Source organism: Plectrocnemia conspersa, unplaced genomic scaffold, assembly GCF_051122295.1.
Source record: "Plectrocnemia conspersa isolate PC_06_02 unplaced genomic scaffold, ASM5112229v1 ptg000012l, whole genome shotgun sequence".
NCBI classification, from domain to species: domain Eukaryota; kingdom Metazoa; phylum Arthropoda; class Insecta; order Trichoptera; family Polycentropodidae; genus Plectrocnemia; species Plectrocnemia conspersa.
In genome coordinates, this window is record NW_028277176.1 from 26664495 (window position 1) to 26687519 (window position 23025).

Here is a 23025-nt window from a genome sequence, read left to right on the forward strand (position 1 = left end):
GTACATAACATTTAGCTTTTTATAGATTTTATATTATCGTTTCTTTTAACTCTTTGTCTAGCTAAATCTAATCTGCTTAAAAGTCGAGTTTGAACGTTTCATTCGTCCGACACTTTTGAGACATGCGAGCTAATGTAAAATAATACAATATAAATTAGAACAGGGTAATATCAGTTTGCTGATGATGTAATTCTCAGTAAAACGGTTTACTTTCAAATGAAAATGGTAAAGTGGATTCTAACAAATTTTGAAAAATGCATAGTGGAGAAGTCGAAACGTTGTTTCGTATCTCGAGTATCCGTATGCATAATTTATAGAGTTATAGATTAAATCTTTCTCTGTATATGTATACATATGTTTTTTTCAGATAACGTTTATAAAACAATCTTACTACATTTTAGTATAAATTATTAATAAATTTATACAGAAAAACCACTTTTTTCGTCATAGCTGTTGAAATAATGCTTCATGAGCGATTTTAGTTAAATGAATTACTCTTTATATAACTCACACTGAAAAATTAAATCCTCATAGTATAAACTTTAACGATAGTATAAAATTATTCTGTGGACTGACCAACCGTTTATATATAATTTGCAAAACGATAATCATAATAATTCTATATTGTAATTAATTTTGATTTCCATTAGGGTTAAAATGGAATATAAACCTTTTTTAACATTAAATTTTAAATAATATATATCGTACTTGTTGCATCAGTTTAATACATATGTTTTTAACATCCTATTTTATAAATAATTACATATATTAATATTACTATATAAGATTGAATTTATAAATTGGGATTTGTTCGTACTTGATTAAATATAATTTATTGTATTCGTCTCTAGAGCTCTGAAACTTTAGTTAAAAAATAATAAATATTTTATAAAATAATAATTAATATATATATATAAAATATAAAAGTCAATTATCAGAAAAATCGCCTTTACGTTTCCATTGAGCAAAGGTTAATTATTCACATGTAATTGAAGAAATGCTGAAGTTTCTCGTTCGCAATTATTATTCTGAAAAGTTTCATCTTATAGTATATATATATATATATATATATATATATATATATAAATTTGACTTACCCCATTCCTAAAGGTTGTGTTAAATAAATATAGCGCGTTCGGCAGACGTTGACAATATTGTACATATATTTTAATAGGCACCAAATAGCGGCCTGTGTAAATAGCCATTTGTGATTTTTTACAAAGTGTATTTATCATTATATTATATAAATATTTATCGATGATCTCCGATTAATATCAGAGTGTCTATAGATAGTTTTAAAAAAATGGCACATCCACTTCATTAAATAAATCTAATAATAACAAATCTAACGAAACATATCTTAACAGAAAAATATTTATTCAATTATTGTAATTCGTTAGTATGCGTGGGAACGATTTAGCATGAGATTTATATATTCCGTTGAGTATTTTTTCAATAATTAAAATATATTCAATATATTATATATAGTGATAACATTATCTTACGGATCTGATCTAATCTTCCAAAGAAATTTTAAAGAATACGCGTAATAAAATAAAATAAATATATACTATATATAAATAATATTAATTGATAATAAAGTTCAGTAAAATGTTTGTTGCGTTAGTTCCAAAGATGGTTCAATAAAATATATTATTAAAGTCTATTAAAAACGTTTTTTCTATGAAACATTTTATCTATGTTATTCTCGAATATTGTTTTTATAAATGTATATATTTATGAATGTACGTATGTATGTATTTGTATAATTCTAACGTTTGTTATTGAAACTATGTGAAGTGTTCGAAAAATATGTTTGTTGCGCCTTTTTTCTAAAAAAAGTGATATAATAATGTATATAAAAATATGTATATATAGATACATTGACAAAAAAAACCTTCAGGTGCAGCCATTCGTTCTGAATATTTCTAGTTATAACGACTCTCATCGACACAAACGTGTAAAACACACCTATTTCTTTAACCAAACTTTCGTATAATTCTTTTCCTCAGTATAAATAACACTTTTAGTACTTTCACACCCACATTCTCCTTAATGTGAATTGTCAGGTATTGTGCATATACCTGTGTATGTATATACGTATGCATATGCGTACGTATATAATGTATACGTATGCATGTGCGTTTAAAGAATATTTGTATATAAAATAATATATTATATAAAAAAATCGACTTTGTAATTTTATTATTGTCGCGATCACCCATAATCGTTGCGTGGAAATTAATTTTGATTAAAAAATAATAAATAAAAAATAGGTGAAGTGAAGATATATTCGTAAGTTTTTACTAATATTAATACAAATAAATTGCATTTGGGAAACAAAAAGCGGAAGTTTAATAAAAAATATAAGTAAGAAGAGTGGGATTAAAATTAGTACTTCAAAATGAATTACAACAGCGGATAAATTTATTGTATGGTAAAAAAACTATTATGGTTGATAAATTTATCAGTTTTAAAATATTTGTAGAATAATGGATAAACAATTTAATAACTTATATTACACCTCATTTTTATAAAGTTGTATCTAAGAAAGAATTTTATTCTCTACAGTCAAGATTAAATTTTGTCATAAAACCATAGTAAGATTTTACAACCACTCTTGTTTCAGCTTTTGTCCGTGAGCATGAGTCAATTTTAATATAAGAATTTATTTATCTTAAAAACACGGGAAACGGCTCACCCGTCCCAATATATTGTTGACAGAAAAAATGTGTTTCTACTATGAGACAAAGAATTAACAGAAACTATATGATGTGCCGACCATTGTCAACTCTTGCGATTATAAACATAAAAGCATCATTTTATTTTTTGACCACCTAATTAATTTTACATGCAGAATTTTCTCTTATCATATTTGCAAAAGTGAATAGTAAATATTGTTTGTTACTTCTTAAACGATAATAAATATTAATTATATAATCAAATAATGTACATATTAAACAGTGTGTAGTTAGTTCTACAGATAATTTCTGTAATCTTATTTTGTCATGTGTTATACAACTAATAATTACATGTTAAATTAAAAGTTGAATGTAAAGATATTGCAAATACGATTCTAACTCTAAGGTTAAATGTAACCATATTCAAAACAGTCTTCGATTACGTCTTTCAATCTTATTCTTGTTCTTTCGTTGATGTTAATTGGTTTTTCTTCATCTCCAATTTCGGTTATGTCGACCGCTTCTCCTTTATCGCCAAGAACGAATGGCAATACAATTACTGCCAAAATTAATCCATAATACATGTACTTCTTCAGATGCTCCCTATAAATATGTTCTGGATAATATTTATCTATATTTACGCCCATTTTTGTAACGTTTTTCGAAAGCGTTTCGTAATATATGTCAAGTAATTCGTGATGATGTTTAGCTCGCAATTGTTTGTCAGAACCTAATAGGAGCATATAAGCAATGTCTGTAACTGGTGAAGCCTCTCCTATATTCTGCCAGTCTAGCATTCTCATGTCTACGACTTTTTCTCCCTAAAAGTAGAGCAATCAATACACAACTGTAAAATATAAAATAATAAAAAAATAGCATACTTACTTCATATCGAAACAAAAAGTTGTTGCACCAGCAGTCTCCGTGGCACATTACGCTGTAAGGAGCTACAATATCTGGTTTCATGAATGTCTCAAGATCTTCATACATGTTTTCAGAAAGCATCATCATTCTATTATAATACGGCTCTCCTTGACACACATCATGGATCACTGGCTTGCTTTTTTCGCAGAAAGACTCCATAACTCTAATCTCTGACATGGAAGATGAATGTTTCTCACCGGTCTGATAGAAATTTGGATTCTTATCCTTGAGAACTATCATACAAGCATGTGTTCTCGCCAAAGTCTCGATGCAGAGTCTAGCGTGGTCATAATCATACGAATTGTGCCTATCGTACATTCTGAATCCTTTCGCCGACAGATCTTCCATGATCAGCATCTCGTTTATTTCTTCTCCGCAGCCCTTATATAATTTAGTGAAGCTGAATCTATCTTTTTCTCCGAGTCCACAATCATCTTGGAATTTAATCAAAGTCGGCAGCATTTCGGCGTAAACGAATATTTCTCTGTTAAATATTTTATTGATGGATGCGTGTGTTCTCAGTTCCATGTCGGGCAACGCGATTTTCATGATCAAATTTAGTAGATCGCCTGATTTACTGATGATTTTTATACGAAATATATCACTCAAGTAATTGTCGCCTTTTTGAGAGCCTTGTGTGACGATCTTATCATACTCATCAATGTTAAGAGAGTCGATTATTTCCTGGATCAATTGTTGCGAACGCTCAGTTGGAAGATCGAGCACTTGACTTTTTCCGTTGTCAGACATCTTTACATCGCGGTTTGTGATTGTCTACTGTGCTAATAATAACGTTCAACAGCGTTTGACTCTAAACAATAATGTATTTCGAGCTACACACGAATCTTGAGGCTAGAAAAATGATAAAAAATCTAGTATTGAATATCCGCCAAAGAATATATTGCTCCTCGCCGCCTTCACATCAGTGCTACAAGAATGCTGCATAGTTAAATCAGCCCCTCTTTTTTCTGGTTTATTTTGGACATGCTCACTAAAACAACTGCTGTTTTCAATATGCTTGGATCAAGCCGAGCGGGTGTTTTCCGCTCGTCCGTGATGTACGGACGCGGAGGTAAGTATATTTTATTGTTAAACATTTAAAAAGACAAAATAAATTATTCATATAAAGTGTTTCACTGGTCCTTCGATGCCCGATAAAATTAAATTCAAGGTCACACGCAACAATAAGACAAAAAACCTACCGTTTTTAACAATCCCATACGAATGCAAACTGTATTATGCATTTATCAAGATTTGTTTTACTTACGTTCATAGTTAAAAATTATAAGTGGTATCAAACACAGTTCAAACCAATGTTGCCAATACACTACTCTGCTGAAACAAAAGCCATTATAGATTTAGTTGTGTTTAACTTTACTCCTTAAACTTCTGAAGAATTTTATTGCATACTTTTTACATCCCAAGTACGACGGCTCTTAAAATAAAAGGTATTTATCTATTTGCGAGCAGAAATAATAGGCAGTGGCGTAGCTAGGGTATGTGCCGCCCAGAGCGATCCTTGAAATTACCGCCTCCCCCCCCCCCCATACATTTTTTGCAGGGTCATAAAATCAACATTTCTTAAAATAATAAATTGGTTATTATTAAGCTCTTGTTATTCGTGGATTTATATATGTTTTAGTGCATTCAGGGCTAAGAACCACACTAGACGATCCCATCGCGAATATGCCGCCCCCAAGCAAGTGCCGCCCAGGGCGGCCCTCCCCCCCCCCCCCCCCCATAGCTACGCCACTGATAATAGGCTATTGTATATGCCAGTCTATTAAGATCTGTATTATAAAATAAGAGGATCTAGGATTGACAAGGACGTTGAACTTTCCGTAATTCTCAAGGGTATATAAGTTAATGCACTGCCATACTGAATAACCATCACTTCATCCTGAAATACCACTTCGCTTACTACATAAAATAAGAGTTCAGCTCGATCTTAGATATGACTTGGAGACAAGTTATATGGAAACATTTCAAATGATTTGAAAATAATTTATATAAAATCTGTATAATTTAATTATTATATAACACATCCAAATATCGACAAAAAATTAAAATGAATAACTTTAATATAGATGTTTATTTAATATTTGCATAACAGAAATATAAAAGTATATTATAAATGTAGAAAAACATAAGTTTATTTTTATACATAATTTAAATAATGATCAATGACATGATATATTTATTAAAACACATAATTATACACAAAATAATTAAATAATATTCGAAACATTCTCTCGATTTAATCAAGAGTCCAAATTCTCAAAAAACATTATAAATCACAGATTTGAGTCATTCGATGGTTGCCAAATTAATATTTTTGAATAACAATGATTATATAATATCATATCGGAATAAAGAAGTACATTCATTGTAATAACATGTTTTTAACGAGTTTATCTATGTAGATAAATATTTTTCAGTCTATCTATATCAGTATCAATATCATATAGAAACCACATTTCATTCAACTGGCAATATAATTTAATTAAGTAACAACAATGATCAATTATCGGCATTTTATTTTTAATATAAATTCAATTGAAAGCACATTATGGAATATTATATGAATATTATATTATTACATTCAGTCTTATCCATTCATTATAATTCTACATATTTATTTTACCAACTTTATTGTAAGTACAATGACATACCAATAAAAGTAACTGATTTAAATGTCTTAAATTTTATAAAACACAAAATAAGCAAGAGAACAAATATATAGAATATATTTAAAATCATTTTATTAGATTTTTCACATTCATATGGCATTTTTCTCGCTAATTAAGTCATTGGAATGTAATTAAATTACCTAAGATTGTATTTCAGTGCTTTACACTTATTAATCTATCAAAACAAATAGTGAAATACAAACATATAAAATGCATATCTGAATTGTTTTATCAGCGATGCGAAAATTCTCAGAATTGGACATATTTGCTTAATTAGTAATTTGTGGATTAAATTCACGTTTTTCTCTATGCGTCGTTATATGTACAGTTATAGTCATTTATAACTTTTTCAACACAAACAATCAGTAATAGCAAGAAAAACTTCATCATCGATCCAAAAATTCACAAACTTTGTTTTTAATATTTCTTCCACGTCTACAATTTGTATATTTATTTAGTTTGACCCCTCATAACTTATTCCTTTCAAACCTAAAAACATTTTGCATAGAAAGGAATTTTAATCTAATGATGTCGTCGTTTAAATAATACATACTTAGTAGACCGTTGTAAAAATATCATTAATGGCCATTAAATCATTAGCATTATAGAATATTAGGAGAGTTGGTATCTGAAATGTAACGGTGAGTTTAATTTATAAAAGTATGTTCAATAATTATTAAAGTTTTATGTTTGCTTGTAAAACCGTAATAAATATTATAATCGACAGCAATAGAAAATAATGGCTACATATTGTATCACTAGTGATGAATTTAGAGCAATTACACAAAAACTTAAAGATAACGATTTGTTCATGAAACTCTATATTGTTAATAGTATAAATGCATTGGAAAATCATTAGAATACTTAAAATTATTTTTTTATCAAAATCTTTTATTACATCCAATTCTGAGAATTTTAGAAATCCTCAATATTTAAAATAATCAAAGACAGTTTTATGGCAAATTAATGAGGAAATAATTTACCTTGGAGAAAGTATATGACTAATATTGACTATAATTTGATATTCTCTAGATATAATTTTAAGCAACAATGAGTTGTGTAAATTGTCATAGAAAAATATATGTATGATATATTTTATTGAATATTATTAAATAGTTATATTCGGATCCATTTAGCATGCATAGCATTATTGTCTGTTATTTGAAGATTTATCAGTTGTGACATAAGAAGCTGAAAGATTTCCACCCAAAAATTTACGCAAATGAATCTGTCGAAGAAGATAAATAAAATTAAATAAAAAAATTTCACAAAAATAAAAATAAAACATTAACCTGTAAATGTAAATTGACTTCATCGCATCTGCTCAGATAAGGAAAGTTTCCGCCGCTTTTTAAATGTGCCAATTTTGCTTGAGGATAAGATTTGTAAAGATCATCGCGTACTTTACCGCACAGTGCATATTCATCAAAAACGTCAATAATTGTAGTCGGAAGCGAAAGAAACTTATGAGCTTCGACATAACAAGGCATGCAGTTCAATGTGAGGCGTGAAGCTAATTCAGCTTGACTCAAAGTATCGAGCTGTGAATTGATAAAAATATATTATAAAAAAGATGTCATGTCATATACATAGGCAAAACATATTAAATACGAACCCGCTCCACCATGAAATCAATCGCTTCCACTATATTCAAATCGACTTTATCGGCACAAAAGTTACCCATCACCATTCGTTTCAAAATCACTGATGGCAATATCCAAAACAACGCCGACGTATCGCTGTAACTAAAGACCGTAGTGTCTGTAAAAGTATTGCATAAAATCAACGACGCCACTCTCGAACAGCTAGCAGTGTGCTCTGCAAATTTTTGAGCTAAAAACCCACCTGTTAACAGTTTAAAAAATGTCAATCTAGCAAATGGTCAAATAAAACAACAATAATTAATATCTCACCCAAAGATGCTCCGAACAAATGAACTTTATCAATCTCTAAATAGTCTATCAATCTTTTAAATCCTTCACACCATTCTTTGACAGTCCAATAGACGGGAGCTTCAGCAGATATCACCCGAAATCCTCTGGAGCTTAGCGATAGTATTTGCTTATAATATATATCAGCAGTGCCAGACACCGGCGGTAAGCAAACCAGAGGACATTTGACTGTTTTAGGACCGGAGTCAAATATGCGCCAACCCTGAAGTATAAAAATTATGAAAAATATAATGAATAAAACATTAAAGGAATAAAAAGGCATACCTTAGATGTGTCAGAGTCGACGACGACTTTACGCAAAGGTATCCCACTCCTGAAGCTTAGATATTCGTTCGATTGAGACAAATCGCTCAACCGTGCCATTTTGGGAGACCGTAATACAAATACGGCCGCAGAATAACCGAGCTGTCAAATAGAGATGTGACACGAAGATTACAAATTAATGTTCCTTTGATCGGTATTACCCCTTTGTTCAAATTGTTGCTTAACCCTTACACCGCCGACCGGTAAAAATTTAATTATTCGCTGTACGTCATGTGTTTTTAGCGATATAATTGTTTGGCTACTTACTTTGTTTAACACATCATTACAGCCAAAATACTCAATTTTTATATTTTAAAATTATATATGTAAAATTATATATTTATCTAGATTTCAATCGTCTAGGACCTAGACTCTAGGTCATTATGAATCGGGGCGGATATATTATTTTTTTTGTGATTTTTTCGTTACTATTTGGATTTCTCCACGTTGGTTGGTTTGCTCCGCGATAAAAACCCTCCCCCTTTATCCGGGCTTGGGACCGGCAAGAGTGCAACATATCTACACTCCAGGCGGAATATGTAATATATATTACACACACACATAAATATACAATAAATAATAAACTTTTCGGCCATCGTGACTCATTGGGGTAACCTGTTAGGTCACAATGGCTTTAATTTAATCTAATTAAATAAATATATTACAAATAAATTATAAAATAATAAAACAAGTAAAATAAAATGATTTAACGACAAGGAATCGCTTTTATTATTATTATTATTTTATATTTACTAAGAGTTTTTAATAATATTTTATTAAATATATTTTATTTATACTAATTAATAACTATTTAATAGGAAATAATATTATTAATATTATTATTTAATAATTACAAACAATAAAAACCAATCACAAAAACAGTTGACAATATTAAAACAGTCGAAATAACGTATAACTATATTTACAAATATTTACAAATCACAATAATAATTGAAATATTGATGACATAATTTAATTTTGATTCATTAATTGATTGTGGTTTGCATTAACACTCCCCCCTTCTCCTAATATAGTAATCTCTCAACTTTTGCGAAATATTAAAATTGAAAATGTGGGAGTATTTAACGAATCATTTCTTTTTAAATTTAAATATAATGAAATTTTACATTCGGTGTTTTTTCTAAATTACATCTTGCCAAATAATATTAATTTATTTGACCGCACGGTGAAAATTTTGATGATATATATTTATTTTTTAATTATTGTAAATACTATTTAAAATCTATAAATATTACCTTATTTTATAAATTAATATTCTGTTCAGATTGTTCATATTAATTATAAAAAATATACTTTTAATAATAATTCGTTATGGCCAAATTTTAGGATGTTATGGCCGCATATTTATGGCTACTGTGTTTATCGTTTGATCGTAATATAATAATAAAAAACTCTAATTATCAAAGGTTAGAGGAGACCTCGTAATGGCTAAATGATCCAAACGAATGCTTTATAATTTATTTTATTCATACCATTTCAAACGTTTTTTACAGTTTGTGTTTAATTGCCGATGTGCTAATTTATCATGTAACCGTTATTCATACATATTATAGTAATAATTATTATTATTTTTTAAACAGTATTTATAACCAGGGCTGTGGAGTCGTTAAAAAAAAACACGACTCCGACTCCGACTCCGATTCCGATATTTACCAACAACACGACTCCACTCCGACTCCGACTCCGACTTCGACTCCGACTCAAAAAAGTTTAATTTTATCAGGTATTTTTGGTGTTTTTCTACACGTTTAATATTCATACCCTATACACATTCATTAATACGCAATTAAAAATTCATAAATTTCATAATTTAAAAAAATGCTCGGAGTCGCTCATTTTTCACGACTCTGACTCCGACTCCAACTCCGGCCAAAACACCACGACTCCACAGCCCTGTTTATAACACTAATATATTTATTTACTTATATTATTTTTTCAATTATTTGTTATTGTATACATTAAAAAATGTTTTATTAATAAAAATATAATTAAAATTTGTTTGTATTACTATAGTAAAATTTAGCAAATCATGTTTCATGCGACTCGAAGTAACGACAATCTCAGACGTCAAAAAATTTTAACCTCAAATCATGAATAATCAAAATGGAATTAATTTAATCGACTTTCTTTTCTTAATAGTTTCCACCCTGATACGCATGAGCGACTCTTATGACAAAAAGGCATCCATTAAAAATTTACGCACTACAGGCGCTTGAAGAACTCGCGCATACTTACTTATCTTCAAAACCAAATCATACGATTGGGTATCTTTTAAAAGCGAACTACACGCAGTTAGGGAAAACCTGTATCGATAATAGCCGTCGCCGGAATTCACTTTATAATTACTACGCTATCTAATCTGCACCTCGCGACCTCTTAGCGTCACAGAAAATAATCTACATTTCTTGGAAAACGTCGAAACGTCCGATAAATAGTTCGTTAACGAACTAGGCAAAAAAATTTGATATATATGAGAATAAAGTGTATAGTGTCAATGAACAAAACAAACACAAATAATAATGGAGCAAATATACATGTTTTAATAACAGAAATTACAAAAAAACCCAACATAAAACTTTTTTTGAAGGTGAAACATTTATCGTAATACAACATAATGAAACCCAAGGGTTACACACTGTTTTTTTTTATTTTAAAAAAATATAAACTTCATCAAATCCAAATATGTTATATAATCAGTAGTTATATCTTGAAGCAGTATCTCATATATATATTTTATGTATATAAACAGAATGAGAAATCATAATAAAAAATAATATTTAAGAAATTACATTTCATATCGTCTATAAATTATTTATATTCGTATGTATAATGCACGTGACAAATCATTACATATTCTTCGGAATTCGTAACGGCGGAACTGGCCCGCACCAAGACATTCAACATCATCGGACGCTGGGGTCAAAATTCATTTTTTTTCTATCTACATCACACTTTACGATTAACCGATAGCTTTCCAAAATCTCGTTTCTCGTTTACAAAGATTCCAACAATTTATCGTTATATTAATTATTACTTGTTCAATAATGTCATTTCCGATATTTCTTTCAATTTAAATACCTAAAATATATAAGCATGTCTGTATATATACAAATATTAATATGACAATAATACGTTATACTTGTAATACAATTCAGAAGTCAACTTAATAACTAATTCTATCAAATTAGCAGTTCACGCATCAATTATCGAACAGAACTCGCTTCCTTCCTACTTTCATCCCGCGACAGGAACTTCAGCCTTTTATTATCCCGCAACATTTTCAATGTCGTCTCCCTTTTCACGGTGCGATTCGCGTTTATAAATAATAAGCTATCGAGAACACAATGTTTAATCGACGCTGACGTTACAATTTCAATTTGGAATGTATCTGATTCAGTTTTCCATTCCTGATAGTGCTTCGAATGCCAAAATTTATATAAATAAAAAATATTATACACTGCATATTTAACTTAAAAGCTCCGATTAACTCCAGATTTCCACCACCTATACTTGCTTGTAATAAAATATTTCACTAATAATAACAATATCATGTGTATACAAACGTATCGAAACACTCTTACATTAATATAAATATTCCGAACAGAGTTCAATACGTAGTTTAAAATCAAAGATAAATTTTCGACTGCACCGAGCCGTTCGGCGAACGACCGGAGCGCGCCCGACGACATTCCGCAATGACCCAGCGTATTACAAATTTTGTATAATAAATATATCATCAAAACGGTGATGCAACGAATTGGCACTGAGACAATGCGTACGAATATATAATTTCTTAAAACATATATGCCTTTAAATAATATATATATATATAAGCCTGTTCATCAGGATCTTATCCTTTTTTTAAAGTCGTTTACAACCTCGATACATTGCGTTTTTAAGATAATTTTCATGACTGTTAAATATATGAGTGTCATATATTCGATTACACAACCAAAGGTTACGACAAACTTTGACTATTACAATACTTTAAATAATTAAAAGTACATACGATAACTAAAGAGCGTATAAAAAGTTTTTCATTAAAAAAAAAGGTCCGAGCACCACTAGTGAAAATTTTACCGTCGAAATTAAGTTATTTAAAGTGTCAGAGACATTCGAATAGCAAAAAGTTTATTTATACGAAAACCCCATGCAGCGGGGACGCGTCGACTGACATTTTGATTGCCGCGTAAATAATCTACGGTCGAATAAATAATTTAGTTCATAGTTGATTTGCAGCTATCGTTAAATTTCGTAAATCGCAGTGCAAGTTCGCGACGACGCGTCCGCGCCGGTCGGTTTTCTCATAAACGCATCGAGCGATCTAACCGCGACAATCCAAAGTTCAAACCCTACGCTCGTCTCTTTGGCGTTAAATCTCTAGTTTTCGATTCGAACCGCGCGACGAATCGCATTCGATTCGAACGCACTTCGGCGACATAGACGATACGCGTATATATGTATATAAAATGAAAAATCTAAACGTCGGCGACCGAAGGCTGTGTCGTCCTGCATTCGGCGCGAGTGAAAAATGATGGTGCTCGAGCTTTTTTACAATAAATATATGGTATAAAACATACGAAATTTTAAAACGAACTTAGAAGAACGGTCTCCGATGACGCGACGTCGCGAACGCATCGCGACGGGGCAGCGACGAAACGAATATATAATATGTACAATTGCATCTCGCATGAATAATAATAAAAAGTAGCTGATTAAACATTGCGTTTTATTCATTAACTCTTTAAATAATAATCATATTTATCGAATTTAGCTGTATACATGTGGAGCGCGGCGCCCCTGCGGTCGATCGCAAGAGAGTCGACGCGGCGTCCGCTCTTTTCGTTTAAAAGTAATTTTATAAAGTCCAAAGTTACGCTTTCACAAGGTCAGTAGTCTTCGTCGACCATCGAATTGGTGGTCTCCTCGGAGGACTCGTCCGTCGACTTGAGCGCCGTGAAGAACGAAGTCAGCGAGAGGACCATGACGGACTTGCCGACCTGCTCGTGGGGATCCTTGTTGGTCTCCCAAGCCAGGAAGCCCTCGGTGGAGACGACCTCGCCGTCGTCCATCAGATGGTCGAATATCTGAGTCGTGATTCTCGACGGATGATCCATCTTGTGAATGACGCGCTGTATCGCGAAAAGGCACTCCAGTTCGAGCTTCTCCTGGTTGGCGACGTACGCGGACAGGAGCGGATAGAAATTGGTGAGCTTCCTGGAGGCGGCCTCGTCGAACCGCGGCTCGGCACCCTCCTCAGGTTTGAGCGCATGCACGTACACCGCTTCGGTGAGCGCTCTGACGAACCAGCCCTCCTTGACGGCCTCGCTGACGTTTTTCTTGATCCATTTGCTGATGGAGTCGCGGTTGTCGCCCTGTCGCATCAGTCGTAGCAGCCGACCGGCGGCGGCCTCCGGAGTGACGGGTTCCTCGGCCTTGCTGTTTAAAAATTCTAAAGGTACTTTCTCTAAGAACTGCGCGGTCTGCTCTCTCGACATCCAGTCGGCGAGCTCCATCTTGGACGCCTCCTCCCACATGCGCTCGGCGTCCTCGGGGTCTCCCGCCTTGTCCAGGAACAGGGACAGCAAAAAGTCGTAGCCCTTGCCTAGCTCGATCGCTCTCTTGAGGGCCGAGTGAACGCTCCACAGGGACAGGCCGTGCTCGGTCCTGACGCCCCGGACGAACTCGGACAGGCGGTCCGCCGCGCCGTCGTCGTCCGTCGACTCGTCCGCGCACTGCTTGAACACGTCGACAAACTCGTCGACGGTGGTCGTTCCGTCGGAGATGAGCGCGCCGGCGACCTTCCCGATCGTCGCCGAACGCGCGCTCTCCTTCGCGCCGATTCCCGCGGCCACGATGCCCCGCAGCGCGAATCGAACGTCGGCTTTCAGATGGGGCTTGATCTCGGCGAGGAGGGCGGCGACGTCGCCGTCCCGCGCCTCCGACAGGATCTCGAGGATCTTCGCGGCGGCCTCGGCGAGCGAGCTCGAGTTGAAGGCGGACCTCTCGGCGGAGGCGCGCGGAGGTTCAGACTTGGGCTCGGGCGCGGACGGGGACTCGGAACCGGCGTCCGCGTATCCGAGCGCGTTGAACATGTTGGACGTCTCGGTGGCGCCCTTCCTCGCCGGGGCGGCCTTGTGGCCCGCGGGCCCCGAGTCGCTCTTCTTGTTCACGTTCACGTTGGAGCCCTTGCCCCAAGCCAAATGGGTCGACGGCTGCAGCGAGACTTCGGTGATGCGGACGTTGGCCTTGAGCCCCTTGAGCTTGCCCGAATCGACCGAGTACGGCAGCTGCTTGGCGCTCGTCTTGGTGCGCTGGGTGGACCAGCCGTCTTCGTTGACGCTCTTGGAACCTCCCCGCTTGTTGACGTTGCTCGGTCGGTCCTCCTTCTGCGACGGATACCCGCCGAGGTAGCTCTTGCTCATCTGCTCCCTCTCGACCTCCTGCTGGATTTGATTCATTGTCTTAGGGTTGGCCACGGCCTGCCTCGGTACCCACGAGTGCGCCCTCAGATCTATCAGATCCTGCAGCATGAACCTTATCCTGCTGCTGACGCGTTTGTCCTTTTTGACGACGATCTCCCTCATGGTGTCGAAGTACGGCTGCAGGTCGATGTTGCATTCCTCGAGGTTCTTGCCGATCGTCGTGAGGAACTTGCACAGGCACTCGAGCGTCTCTTCCTCGAGCTTCGTTATCAAGATTTGAACGCAAGAGATCATCGTCACCGGCTTGAGCATGCCCTGCTTGTAGAGCTCGCCGATGAAGCGGATGTTACCCACGGACCGCCGTCTCGCGCGCCTCTCCTCCTCCGCGAGCGCCTGCTGCATCTCTTTCTTCTTGTCCTCGTCGGGGCAGTCGCGTATCTCGATCTCCTTGAGCTTGGAGGCGTTCTCGTCGGCGGACGCGCTCTCGAACTCCATCTGACACCTAGATATGATGAAGACGCGGAAATCGTTGCAGCTATCTTTGACTTTCATCTGCTTGAGCTCGAGGCAGAGGGACGCGTACATGAGCGCGAAGTTGGGCTCGCTGATCGCCTTCTCGAAGACGAGGTCGATTACGCCCTTCAATCTCTCCTCGGTGTCGATCGGCAGGGCCATGATCTGGGTGATGAGCTTCTCGAACTTCTCTGGGGTGAGCTTGTTGAGAATGCTACGGAACTTCTTTAGCAGTTCGTCGTTCTCCTTCTTCTCGTCTTCCCTCTCCGCCTGGGACTTGAAGCGCGTCGGCTTCCAGGCGTTCTCGGCCTCGTTGAGCTTGACGTCTTCCCGCAGGGATAGGCTCACGTGGATGACGGGCGGCTTGCTGGGTTGAGACGCCGGGCTGCCGCCGTTCTTGTAGCCGGACTTGCTGCCCTGTTGCGACTTGCGGCCGGGCATCACGCTGCGAGCGAGGCCGCGAGCGAAGTCCGGCACGAGCGAATCGCGCATGCTGGAGAACATGCTGGAGCCGTCGCCGCCGCGGGAGCCTCCGCCCCCGCCTCCTCCGCCGCCGCCGCCTCCGGACGCTGGGAACTTGTGCTTCTGAGGCCCATCTGACATGATCATTTCGAGCTTGTCAATGTTCTCGGGCTTCTTCATCGACATGGGGTCCTGCCTCAGCGCCAGCAGAAACTCGGTGTCGTAGATTTTAACGCCGGCGGTGTTCATGGGCGACCACTGGCCGTCTTTGTACGGATATTTGAGAGCGGGCGCGGACTTCTTCTCGTCCTCGTCCTCCGTCTGGAAGTTTCCGTTAGTGAGCCCCTCCGTCGGAGCTTCGGCGTCGATCTCCTCGCTCTTCTCTTCCTCGTCCGCTTCGGCCGGTTCCGTCTTCTCTTCGGCGGGCACCTCGTGCGGCGCTTCCACGGAGACGACGACGGCGTCTTCCGCCGGCGGTTCGGGCGTCTCTTCGGCCTCGGAGGGCTCTTCGGGTTCGGGCGTCGGCGGGCTCTCGGGAGCTATGACTTGGAGCTCAAGCTCGGGTTCGACTGCAACTTGGACTTGCGGTTCGGGTTTAGGTTCGGCTTCGGCTTCGACTTGGACCGCGACCTCTTCTTCTACGTCGATTTCGATTTCGATCTCGACCTCCGCCTCCGCCTCCGCCTCCGCCTCCGCCTCGATCGGAGTCGATTCGATCTCCGTCGAAGGCTCGGGGAGCGCTTCTTCCTCCGCGGGCGCCTCTTCGAGAGCCGCGGGAGGTTGAGGTTGCGGTTGGGGTTCGGGCTCGGGTACCGGCTCCGGTGTCGGCTCCGGCGTCGGCTCCGCCTCGGGCTCGGGCCTAGAGGGAGGAGGCGTGCGCGGCCTCGGCGCCTTGGGGGCCGCCGAGCTCTGCTTGGGGACTATCTCGGGGCTGTCGGAGATGGCCGACACGACCGGCGTGTCGGGCGGGGGCGGCTCCGCGGCCTCGCGCTGCGGAGGCGGACGCTGAGGAGGGCGCTGGGGGAGCTGCGCCGCATCCTCGTGGATCCTGACGAGCACCTTGAGTTTGAACTCGTCCTTGACGAGGTCGGCGCGCGGCTCGTCGGCCGGGGCGCGGGCCGCGCGCGGATCGTCGGAGGGAGCGCGAGCGGCGCGCTCGCTCTTCTCGTCGAACATGTCGTCGAGCACGTTGCGGCCCGACTCCGGGTCCTGCACGACGAGCGCGTGGGCGCGGCGCTGCTGCGGCTGGTAGGGCGCATGGGGCTGGTAGGGCGCCATCGCGGGCTGCGGCTGCGGCTGAGGAGGCGGCTGCTGCGGCTGAGCGGGCGGCGCGGCGGCCGGCGGGGGGGCCGAGGCTTGCGCCCCCGCCGCCGCCTGCGCGCCCCCGTTGTGCAGGTAGTAACCGGCGGTGGACTGCTGCTGCGTGCTCGCGTACGCGACCGGGTAGCCCACGTTGAACGAGGACTGACCGGGGCCGAGCGAGGGCGGCGCCGCGCCCGGCTGTTGGTAGAACGCCTGACGCGGTGGCGGCTGCTGCTGCGGCTGGAACTGCTGCAGGCCCGACATCGACGCGTATTGCAGCATGGGTAAGTTGTAGATCAGCTGCTGCGTCGGAGACGGGTGGTAGACGGGCGAGCGGCCGTGCACGCGCGAGCCGGGGTAGAACAGCTGCTGTTGCTGCTGCTGTTGCTGTTGCTGCTGCTGCTGCGGCGGGTAGTGCTTGTGCTGCGGGTGGTGCTGGTGCTGCTGATGGTGCTGGTGCTCAGGCGCATGCGGATGCAGGCCGAGCTGCCGTTGATCCGCCGCGGCGCCGAACGCCGGCGGGAAGGCGTCGCGCTGCGGCTGCGCGTTCTGACTGTGCGCCGCGTGCTGGCCGTGCTGACCGTGCTGGCCTCGCGGCGCGTAGCCGTAGAAGTTGAGCGTCGACGGCGGCGGCAGCGGGCCCGCGCCCGGCGCCGCCGGTTTTCCGTTGCCGTTCATCGCGCGGCTACTGCCCGCCTCGAGCTCGAGGGGACTCTGCGCGGGGCCGCATGGCGCGCCACGGGGCGATCACGTCACGCGCGCGGTGACGTCACGCCGCCATCTTGGCCGCCTGTCACCTCCGCGGCGGAAGTGACCGCGCTGCCGCCGACGCTCGTTACTTCGAGTCCCTTTCCGATCCCGTCGAAATCGAACCTCAGCTTCGATCGCCGATCGGACGCCGCCTAAATCGCCGCGAAGTCGTCGCCGACGATTCCGCTTCCTTTGAGCTACTCCTCGACCCCCGCGCTTCGAGTTATTCGCTTCCCCCCTCGCGATCGCCCGATTCGAATTTACAATCCGTCTCTTCGCAACACGCCCGTGTCAGCATTTCGAGACGTCTCCGCGCTCGAGTCCGTCGATCGAATTCGAGTTCGCAACTTCGAATCGCCTGCGCTCATTTTTTACAACGGGCGACGTCGGCGCGCTCGCGAACGCGTCCGCATTCGCGAAAACGTTTTTCTTTTAAAATATATCTATTAAAATATTAATACAAAAATAAATCATTTGCGATATTTATATAATACTATAATAATTTTAGTATTATATTTATGACATTATGATCAATTTTCTGATAATTTATATTTTACATTAAGCTGAAAGACACTAAAAATAAAAGGCCGTAGGAAATTTTTATTCGAGGAGATAAAATTACTGCAGTAGCCAAGAAAAGTTATTTTTGCAAAATTTTATTCTAGAAGAAAAAGAAAGAAATATATTTTTTTTGCGGGAGTTCAAAAAAAGTGTGTTCGGAAATGTGGTCAAAGAAGGATAAAAAATTTTCAATACACAATCCTTCGTAAAGGAGGACGTTTTTAATTAAGCTAATAGCTAATAAATATATTGAATTACGTGAATTACAAAAGTACAATTAAGTAATATTGTCAACAATCATATAAAACTACAAACATTAATTTACATATACACACGAGCAAATATTTACAAAATCTGCGATTGTTTTTTCTTACAAATTAGAATTTGCTATTTTCATATATTTTTTAAATTAAATATGAATGCCGCTTTTCATCTGCAATCTAAAATTACTAAAAAATGCTTATTTTCATTTTTAATATATAATAACATAATCATGAGAATATTATACTAAATTAATTGTAAATAAATACGTATATATAATAAGTGAATATATTCGGATTCACATTTTATATAGTATTTATAAACTTGCTGATTACCACGGAGTTGCCTAAAAAATGGAGCTTAAATATCATTTGGACTGTCATTTTTGGCAGTTAAATTTTCTTCCCTTCTCACCCTCCAGGCTTAACTTGTACTAAAACAGCTTCTGGAATATCAGCATTCATCTCAGAAACCCCGAAAACTATGGATTCGACACAAATATCAGTTTTTACATGTCACCCCCACCCTTAGGGGCTAGGGATGTTTAACTCTCATGGTTCTTTTTTAGATAGTAAGTTATATGTCTATTAAGTTTGGTTGAAATTGCTCCACGTGTTCCATAGTAATGCCATAACATCCATACATACACACACATCCATTTTTATATACATCATATATAGAAGATATATAATCCTAATTAAGGTGACCAGCCTTTGAGAAGAATTGTCTTCACCAAAAAGTTTGTCCTTCTTTGCCGTTTTACATTTCCAAACGATTTTGAAACAATTTCATTCTTTCAAAAAAAATTAGCTCTTGCGGCAGTAATGACCTTTTTATTTTTGGTGTCCTCCTTTGATATTTTCTAAATCTGGTTACCTTAGTTTAATGTATTAATTGATTACAAGTTGTGCCCATATTATTATAAGTAAGCCTAATAACTAGATATGTGTATATTTTTAAATTTATTATTTAATGTATAATTATTATCTCTTGTAATATTTTTTTAATTGCATTAATTATACTTATTTACTTTTATGTATACACATCTTCAAACGAAGTGAACTTATCATTACTAATATATTATAAAAATACAAATAAAATTTAGAAGAAAATTAACAACACATAAAAAAACGACACATTTGAATAAATTCAATAAAAGACACTGCGAAAATTAAATCTGATAAAAATAAGTTAAAATTAAGTTATACAGGAATAAAAAAATAAATATAAATGGACAATAAATAATATACATAAGTTAATTCAAAACAAATTTAGGAACAGGGATGTCAATATAAATTATTATACTATGGTTACCATGACATGACAAAATATAAATTTTAATAGATTTAAAATACTTTATTGGCATCAAAATTACATAGCTCGAGGTATTTAATTAAGCTACATCATGACGCATTGGGGAAACCTGTAAAGTCACGAGGGTTAGATTTGTAATAAAAATAATAAGTAGATATATACGTTTCCAACTCTTGACTATGATATCTTCTTCCGGACATTAAAAACATACTACTGAACCTAGATTTAATTCAGACAGTATCTACTGCATTGACCGCTCCTCACTTACTATGAACAACGTGTCAAATAAGTTTAATTCCCACTGATTATATGTTCTGTATCTGAATGATACAGAAAATATAATCAACTATTTATAATATATTGTTAAAATTCTTATGAAAAAATTGACAATATAATCTAGACGTTTGTTAGCATAGTTACAAAGATGTTAAACTAATAATGATAATATGTTACATAAAAATAATAAATTATTTTATTGTATAAAATAAATTGGAGCTCTTTTACTGTAATTCTTTAGTTCATGTGGCAATTTATATATTACTAAAACAATATAATCATGTACATAATAAAAATAATAATGTCTTAGATATAGTATATTCAAATAAACACTGAGATTTCGGACATTAAAATGTATCATGATGAACTTGTAAGATGACAATATTATATTTCACACTTGAATATAAAATACAATTGTATTTTTTAATACTATTATGATAATGCGTAAAGTTTTAATAATTTAGAAAAGCAGATTATTTTGAAATTGTTTTTATCTTGAAGAAATCATTTCTACGAAACACTTAACGATTTCAAAGTTCAAGTGAATAAATTTATCTACATATGAAGAAATAGAAAAATAGATACTTAACTTTCTATAGGCATGATGTAATGCTGGAGTGGCCAACCCGCGGCCCGCCATGAATATTTTTCAAATCCTTGAATATTTTTCAACTTGACAATTTTTCATTCCAAAAAAATGTCTATAGTGTGTCAAAATCTAATATGGGGATATATAATTTTATATATGGCCCGCTGAGTTATGATGCATTTCCAAAGTGGCCCGCAAGATCATTTGGGTTGTCACCCCTGATGTAATGTATGTATGTAAAGTATATTTAGAAACCAAAATTTCCTTAACAGATTAATAGAGATACAAAATAAATAATATTTAGAAAGAAAGAGGCTCATATACAAATTATCCAAAAAATAACAGACTACGATAAAACGAAGCTAAGTTTGTAAATAATTACGTATATATAAATTGAAAAATTATTTGCGATTTTCTAAAGGTGTTTTCAGTGATAACTCATTTGGTATTTTTTGTTATTATAAGACTGAATTAAATTTGTATAAATAAGCGGTTATAAGTATAAAGATGCTAAGGAAAGTTATATGATTCTTGATATTTGTAAATCTATGTATCCACCTTGTTTTATTGATGCCTACGTGTCTGGTATCATATATTTTACATCATATTTTCAACACTTATCTGTAGAAACTTTCCCTACTATGTGAAAGTATAATGGTTTGATATTTTAAAATTAAAATATTAATATTAAAGTTACAGCCCAGTGTGCTTATTGTCGGTGTCTCCCAGTCTCCCAATCGTTAGCAATCATTATATTTACTTAATCAACATGACTTTTGTAAAGCCAAACTGTACTCTATACAATCAATTCATATCTAAAGTTATCTAACAGAGGCCAAGTTGATATGATATATAATATATAGATTAAAAAAAACAGTTCTGAGAATTGCGGCTAGTGTATTAGGTTAGCTCTAGTTTAATAATTACAATTCTGGTAAAATTTGAAAAGTATAAATCTGGTTATATTTTTCACCTAGTGTAGCAACGCTGAGTTGCAGGCCCTAGGCTCAATTTTATTGTTAATAACGATATTAAATGTCGTCTGCGCTGAGTTAACGAATTGTTTTTGTCAAACATAAAAGTCCATAAATCAATATTGTATCTGATAATGCCTTAATAATTTTGCAATCAAACATAGATGAGATAACAAATTAGTGTGTAAATAATAAGATGGATACAATAATTCGTATCTTGCTGAGTCAGTTTGCAATATATAGATGTTTGCGATATATTAAATTCAAATTAAACACATTGATTACGAGTGTAATTAATTGTAGTCTTTTAAAATTCTTAATTTTCAGATCGGTGTATTTGTAAAGATTTAATTTAATATTAAAATTATAAGTAATCAAATAGATTGTCCAGTCTATTCAAACTTTTTTTATTTTAATGTATTCTCTAATTTTACTAGACATTCAATGTAATTAATTGTAATAACACTTTAACTTCTTATTTTCAGAATTCAACTATCAATATGATACACGTTTTTAGTAATCAGTGAGGAAATTTAGCCTAAACTCACTTAGCAAAACGCCGCTCGGTTTGAAAATATTACGTTTTATAACTACCTATTTATATATCTTTTCTTTAACTAATTTTTTTGAACGTTGCGAATGGAACAGACAATTTCTGTCTAAATTATACAAATCCAATGTATCTAGTAGAGACATAAAAAAGATGCTCCTGTATGAAACAAACGAAACGTTCTAAATGGTCCCTTCTTCACTAATTATTTAATGCTCGTCTCAAAAACACGATAGATCAGCAATGTAAGTTGACGATTAAGACCCAAGTTCGAATCCCATAAGAACCCTAGTGTTTTTTCTATCGTGTCTGATAGGTCAGTATTAATGATAATTATATAATTATAATTCCGATCGATCATCACAGATTAGGTTTTCCTAGATTTTCCAAATTTCAAGGATGAATTATTGAAAAAATCGACTCTGGTCATGAGTCAAGTGACATCTATTGGTTGTAAGTTGTAATAATAGTATATAA

General features: G+C 37.0%; 3 protein-coding genes across 3 annotated transcripts; all 3 read right to left on the reverse strand.

Annotated features, from left to right (window-relative positions):
• Positions 1-2405: 2405 nt before the first annotated feature.
• LOC148228702 (uncharacterized) lies at positions 2406-4386 on the reverse strand. Its single transcript, XM_088199234.1, has 2 exons — positions 3567-4386; positions 2406-3502 (listed from the first exon to the last, which is right to left on the reverse strand). The coding sequence occupies exons 1-2, from the start codon at positions 4353-4355 to the stop codon at positions 3089-3091; spliced, it is 1203 nt and encodes a 400-aa protein (XP_088055360.1). The 5' UTR covers positions 4356-4386; the 3' UTR covers positions 2406-3088.
• Positions 4387-5682: 1296 nt separating this feature from the next.
• LOC148228703 (maspardin-like) lies at positions 5683-8669 on the reverse strand. The gene is made up of 5 exons (XM_088199556.1): positions 8512-8669; positions 8209-8449; positions 7911-8140; positions 7588-7836; positions 5683-7523 (listed from the first exon to the last, which is right to left on the reverse strand). Exons 1-5 carry the CDS (start codon positions 8608-8610, stop codon positions 7443-7445), a joined length of 900 nt encoding a protein of 299 aa, XP_088055682.1. The 5' UTR covers positions 8611-8669; the 3' UTR covers positions 5683-7442.
• A 4610-nt stretch (positions 8670-13279) lies between these two features.
• On the reverse strand, positions 13280-18355 carry LOC148228704 (eukaryotic translation initiation factor 4 gamma 3-like). Its single transcript, XM_088200411.1, has one exon. The coding sequence runs from the start codon at positions 17949-17951 to the stop codon at positions 13461-13463; it is 4491 nt and encodes a 1496-aa protein (XP_088056537.1). The 5' UTR covers positions 17952-18355; the 3' UTR covers positions 13280-13460.
• Positions 18356-23025: the final 4670 nt, after the last annotated feature.

Bases quoted from the DNA above. Each gene is read 5' to 3' on its own strand.
- LOC148228703 (XM_088199556.1), bottom strand. From the start codon at position 8,610: ATGGCACGGTTGAGCGATTTGTCTCAATCGAACGAATATCTAAGCTTC. The intron at 8,141-8,208 runs GTGAGATATTAA...AACTGTTAACAG, and splicing joins TTTGTTCGGAGCATCTTTGG to GTGGGTTTTTAGCTCAAAAA. The intron at 7,524-7,587 runs GTTAATGTTTTA...CTTCTTCGACAG, and splicing joins AAGTCAATTTACATTTACAG to ATTCATTTGCGTAAATTTTT.
- LOC148228702 (XM_088199234.1), bottom strand. From the start codon at position 4,355: ATGTCTGACAACGGAAAAAGTCAAGTGCTCGATCTTCCAACTGAGCGT. The intron at 3,503-3,566 runs GTAAGTATGCTA...CTCTACTTTTAG, and splicing joins ACTTTTTGTTTCGATATGAA to GGAGAAAAAGTCGTAGACAT.
- LOC148228704 (XM_088200411.1), bottom strand. From the start codon at position 17,951: ATGAACGGCAACGGAAAACCGGCGGCGCCGGGCGCGGGCCCGCTGCCG.